Here is a 6,227-nt window from a genome sequence, read left to right as displayed (position 1 = left end):
ATAATCCACCAATTTGTAATAAATTCACTTTTTAATTAATTTAATTTACTGCGAACCAGTGAGTTATTTTCTTAATAAAATGAAACTTGAGTTATTTTTTAAAACTATGATGAACTTTTTCGCCACTGATCTAATTGACTCTAATTATAATTTACGATATCACCGGTAAATAAGTATTACCGATTATTAAACATACGCGATTTAGATTTTTTTAAAAAAGTCTGAAACTAAGAAACCCATAATTACTGAAGTTAAAAAAAGTCAAAGTCAAGCTTTTAAAATTTAGACTTTGGGTGAAACGAGAAAAAGAGTCTAATATTCCACGTCGTGTAAAGCCAAGATTAGTGGTGCAAAAAAAAGGTAAGAATATGTTTCTTCATCGATAATTGTTTCTTTCTAACATTGAACCTAAATTCGTTTTAAAATATTTGACACCAGCGTACCTAAACTAAGGGACATACCAGATAAGTAAATGAATTATAAATTTTAATGTTGAATACGACACATTGACTGTATATCCATGTTATTTACCTTATTTTGATTGTATAAATTCTCGCTTTATGGTCAATACAAATCATTCGGCCGTGAACATAGAATAGAAGCAACAAACATTAATATAAATAAAGAAAGTTCCAAAAAAATAATAATAATAATAATGAAGGAGCAACACAACTAAAGAGATGCATAAAATTAAATCATATCAATAGATAATATAGATTATGTCCTCAAAAAGTGGTTCAACGCGTTGTTCCCATTTTCCATCATACATCTCTAGTAGCTTTTCAGCTTTTGTCACACCTGAAATTACAAGATTAATACATCATATATCTTTTCTTAAACTGCTAAACTTAACAGAATAATTTTGGTGCTAAAAGTCTTACCTGATATCGCCACGTCAGCCACCTCATCGAGATATATAGCTTGATTCTCCCAATCCCCTCCTCTCCAGACCATCCTACCAGAAAACGACGTGTCTATTCCATTAAACGACACCAAAACAATAACAATAAGAGAATGGTCCAAGATCAAATTTATTTATGTTACCTTTGCCCACTCGACAACATCTTGAGCAATGTCCCTAAGTAATCTATCTCGGAAAATGGTATTTAAGCCAGTTCTAGGAAGGAACCTAAAAATATGTACAATCAAAATATTTGAATATCCCATGGAAGACATAATAAAAATATCTGAGATATATAAGAAATAATTAACATGTAATTTATTTTTAAAAAATTAGCACATAATTTTTACCTCATTTCTTAGCGTCTCTCTCTCCTCTCGTTGGTCCAATCGGATAGCAAGTCCATAACATTTTGAAGTGAAATATCTGAAGATTTAGGGTGGACTAACGATGATGACAAACCTTTAGAGGAAGAGGTAGACATGACATGAGACTGCAAAGCAAAGAACTGTTGTAACTGCTCAAACATGTACGGATCCACAGATGAGGTAGCAACATCGTTGGTGAACTGAGGTGTCCATGAAGCCGTCGGACAGGTTGTCCACGGAACCGTCGGACGAGGTGCCCACGGCTGGGATGGACGTTATTGTTGTTGATGAGGTGGTCGTTGCTGATGTTGCGGTTTACCTCTGCCCAACAAGCACACTTATCCAGATGGACTATCATCAATGGCCTGGGCGCACTACCACCAGACGACCAGCAAGGACAGTAGGCGATGCGGATGGCGAAGTCTTCTTGTCAATCTTAGACTTGAGACGAACCTCTTCGGCCAGCAGCTCGTTGACCACAGAATCACAAAAGTAAGAGGACTGCGGTGAAGAATCGCACCACACAATCCCTCAAAGTCGTCGCGAAGCGCCATAAAAACGGAATTAGCCGTTGCTCTTCACGTCGAGAGATGTGAGCATCTACTGCCCTCTACTCAGCCGACTAATGCCAACTGATCCCGCAACGAGGACATGGAAAAAGAGAACTCTAGAGTATTCGTACTATTTTTTCGAAGCCCACGAATATCCATCTCCAACTGATACTGCTTGGAAAAATTATACTGAGTGTAGATTCTCTCCAGATGTTCCCAAACCTCTTTGGCAGTCTCATACTTCGCCAACTAAGCACCGATAGAGTGGGTAACCAAATTGTTAATCCACGTGATAATCTTCGCATTATCAGCCTCCCAAACATCCAATATAGTCGCAAAATCATCGGCCGTCTTATCGAAAGGCTTAGGCTGTCCACCTGCTGCACAATATATTATGGAGTGGGTGGATAGGAGTGGATTTTAATCATATTAAAATAAATAAAATAATTACAAAATGAACCTAAAACTTAATGTGTTTTAATATTTTACATGTAGTTATATTAATTTATCACAAAATCATGTTATATTATTTTAATTTGGTATGAACAATGATCTAAAGTCATTAAAGTACATAGCATATATATAAATTAAAAATTACTTTGTATTTATTGGAGAGTCGCATAATTATTTTAAATTTATATTATATGTATAAAATTGTATAGTGTGATCGGATACAAAAGATACAAGTTAAATATATATGGACGATAATGTAATAAATAGGAAGTTAAAATTATTAAATTATATGAAATATGGATTATGATTTTTTGGTGTAGAAAATGGAGTATTTGATTAGTAATATTAGATTTCATTTGAATTAAAACCGATTTTCATTTGAATTTTTTGTCATTTAATTCTTATTTGGTATAAGTGAGTGTAAAACTAAATGTTGAGGGCAATAGCGTCTTATACCATCAAGTAATATTTTTGGAATTGTTAATTATCAAGTATAACAAGAACATTGGTTACTTTGCAATTTCAAGTTTTGCAATGACTACTTAGTTAGAGCGCTCTTATGATGATTAGACCTTCTTGTTTGTTTATATAAATGATAGTAATTTTTAAAACCCGTTTGTTTATAAATATTAGTCCTATTGTTTGTTTATAATGATTTATGTTGGAGTTAATAATATACGAGTTTATAATAATTACTTAAATTTTACTTGCTTAAAACTATTATTCATAAGTACTATATTTTATTACCATTCGTATCTATAGCTCAATACTTATATACGAGAATTAAGGCTCATAATAAAAATTAAAGTCGGATTTGCAACTTAACATGTAGTGTCTAAAATAAAACTTTAGTAAAATCCTACGGATTAGGTCACTTGAAATGTTGGAATTGTAATCTAGTCAAGTTTCAAACATATTTAAAATGTCACCATATTTGATGATATGGTCTCATTAATCAAATAGCAATTTACATGATTATCTCTAATTAAAAAACTGCTAAATGCTAGCCCACGTTTTTTTTTACTCGATTGCTAGCCCACGTTTCAGCATTGATATATTGCCATTCATTCGCAATCCTCATTTATTTGATGATATTCACAGCTTGCCTATTTTGCAGTCCATATATTTGCTCTTATGTACATTGACTTTCATTCACACATAAACCCAAGTGATTAGGGATTAGTTATTTAAAAAAAAAATAACGTAGAAAATATGGTTATATTAGGCAATTGACCTTTATTCTTTATTTTTGTATATATCATCACCTCATTTAGGTATGTAATTTAAATTTTTTTGAACGATTATTGGTGAGATGATCAAGGAAAAAAAATCCTTGCAATTATTTTATGCTTTCTTTTATTGAATTTTTTTTGTAAATTTTATTAATTTCTGAGTAGTTTATATAAATAGTTTATTTTAATCTTATTAGGTTTAAAAAAGAAGATATTGTCTTAATTTTGGTTGATTTAAAAATTACATTTTTTTTAAATTGTCAAACGTGACCTATGAAATCACTTAATTGATTTTGTTGACTATTAATTACAGAATTTTGAAACGTGGGCTAGTGGTCGGTTTTTGTGATTTGGCTACATAAAGAAAATTATGATATTTTTCATATGTAAATTTTGATAAATGGGTAGATTACAAAATAAACTATACGTTTGCTACTTCTTTAAAACTAAGTTAGAGATTGACTACATAGCTAGGTCGTCCTAAAAAGAATGACATTGGTTACGTAGCTAGATCGTCCATGATAAATATTTGAATAATATCTTATTAATGTTTTCATTATTTTTTAAATTAGGTTTAAATAATTGATCACTGATTTTTTGAAACTTAGTATTCGAACTACTTAACAAGCTAGGCCAAAACAACATATTATTTAAATCATCCCACAATAGATAATTAATATAATAGACGTTCGATCTCATATGGCAATAATATAATAAACAGATACGTGTAATTAAATTGATTTCAATAAATTATGTGCTTAAAAAGTGGATCGACGCGTTGTTCCAATTTTCCATAATACATCTCCAAAATATTTTCAGCCTTTGTGACACCTGAAATGAAATCACGAGAGCAACGTAAGATTTTCTGCTTGAAAAAATGAACCTTAGTGCTTAATTAGTGCCTGATTTATTACCCGTCATTGCCACGTCAGCTACCTCATCTAGATAGCCTGATTCTCTCAATCCCCTCCTTTCCAGGCCATCCTATTGTAAAAAACGACATGTATGTTTCATAAAACGACAACAAAAGTAATAAAAAATAAAATATGGTTTATTAAGATCAAATTTAGTTACCTTTGCCCACTTGACAACATCTTGTGCAACGTGTCTAAGTAATCCATCTCGGAAAGGTGTATTCAAGCCACTTCTAGGAACCTAAAAATATGTATAGGACGAAGTCAGGAATTTAAGTTAAAATGGGCTAATATGCTAGAAAAAAGTAGAGTGAGGGTTGATTTGTAAATTTTTAAGATAAAAAATAAAATAAAAAATTCAAAAACAAGCCAAAAATACAACAAAAAATTGAGGGGGGCTATAACCCCCTCTAGTTCTTTACTGGCGTCGTGTCGTTACGTCATTATTATAGTAACTGAGATATATAGGTAATAAATATTTCATGCATGTACTATTATATTACCTCATTTCTCAGCGTTTGTCTCTCCTCGTCGGTCCAGTCGGATATCAAGTCGATAACATTTTGCAGCGAAATCTCATCGTAAAGTAAGCCCACCTGGTTAATCAATATGAACAAAATATTTGACCGAAATTATACTTAATATAAAAATAAATAAATAAATAATTCGACGCCATACATATATTATATACTTCATCCGTGGTAAGATGACTAGTCAACTATGTAAGTATTTTCATTAATTTTTTTTTAAGGAAAATCATTGTAAGTTTTCATACATATGATGTAAATGTGTGTAATATATACACACACATACAATGTATTTGTATCATTCAATTTATTTGTGAATAGGAATAATAAAACTACCCAGAAAGCTGGTAAGGCATATAGCATCCCCAGAGGCCCAGAATCAGCACCTCTCATCTCCATGTACTTTCTCAATCTAACCTGAAAAATCAATACAACATAGTCATGAATAATCATACATTTCTTTGAGTCCTAATTGCAAAAAAAAAAAAAAAAAAAAAAAAAAAAATAGTCAACCTCAGGAAAAAGAAATCCCAAATGGAGTTCCCAATCATCGATGGTTGGAAATTCGCCAGGCATTTCTAGGACTTTTCCTGCCATGAAATCCTGCCCATCCACAAATATTTAAAAGAGAAAACTAGATAAATAGCTTATTTAGAATAAGAATTGACATGAGTTCAGCTATATTTTTAATTATTTGAACGATTGAACTATAATTTAAATTAATGAAAGACATTAAATTATTTCGAATAGTTTTTCTTATAATCAAAGTGTTCATTATTATTTTTTTATAGCTTTAATCACTATCATTTTATTAATTATGGAAACACGATTGTAAAAAGGTTGGGATTAAATTTATAGAAAGAATTTGAAAGAGTGTTGATAAAAAGACGAGATTCGTACCCGGAAAGTACTTTGAGAGGGAATGTACTTATTTTGCCTAAAAATACAAAACAACGGAACATCTAGGGCATAATCCACGTACTTCTCGAATCTGTGCCGCATAATATTAATGACGTCATTAATTAAAAAAAACATTATATGTGAAAGAAAAATTAACATTTTTACGAAGAATAATGTGTAATGAGATTTACCCGAAAGATTCGTTGAAGACGAATGGTAACATTCCGGTGCGACTATTATCGAGGTCAGTGTAAGCTTCACTATAGTTTTAAGGAAACAAAATAATTGGTTATCATAATTTGGGTAGTAAGCTCGATTAAGGTTTTATAATTTGAAAGTAAAAATAACCTCCGAAAACTGAGATAGCCATTTGGTTTTCCC

At 31.3% G+C, this 6,227-nt stretch overlaps 1 protein-coding gene across 1 annotated transcript in view; it reads right to left on the bottom strand.

Annotated features, from left to right (window-relative positions):
* Window positions 1-700: 700 nt before the first annotated feature.
* LOC149405695 (glutamate--cysteine ligase, chloroplastic-like) overlaps window positions 701-6,227 on the bottom strand; it is a 10,531-nt gene continuing 5,004 nt past the window's right edge. Inside the window, exons 7-15 of the mRNA XM_089607860.1 lie at window positions 6,195-6,227; window positions 6,038-6,106; window positions 5,847-5,937; window positions 5,460-5,549; window positions 5,283-5,363; window positions 4,923-5,015; window positions 4,580-4,660; window positions 4,420-4,489; window positions 701-798 (exon numbers count right to left, since the gene is read on the bottom strand). The exon at window positions 6,195-6,227 is cut by the window's right edge and continues 38 nt beyond it. Of these exons, the coding sequence (XP_089463986.1) occupies window positions 701-798; window positions 4,420-4,489; window positions 4,580-4,660; window positions 4,923-5,015; window positions 5,283-5,363; window positions 5,460-5,549; window positions 5,847-5,937; window positions 6,038-6,106; window positions 6,195-6,227 (706 nt within the window). The remainder of the gene's footprint in view (window positions 799-4,419; window positions 4,490-4,579; window positions 4,661-4,922; window positions 5,016-5,282; window positions 5,364-5,459; window positions 5,550-5,846; window positions 5,938-6,037; window positions 6,107-6,194) is intronic.

Source organism: Urtica dioica, chromosome 2, assembly GCF_054948205.1.
Source record: "Urtica dioica subsp. dioica isolate 48M chromosome 2, U.dioica_male_clone48M_v1_H2, whole genome shotgun sequence".
NCBI classification, from domain to species: domain Eukaryota; kingdom Viridiplantae; phylum Streptophyta; class Magnoliopsida; order Rosales; family Urticaceae; genus Urtica; species Urtica dioica.
The sequence above is the reverse complement of the archived record's forward strand: the minus strand, read 5'-3'. Positions and strand labels throughout refer to the sequence as shown.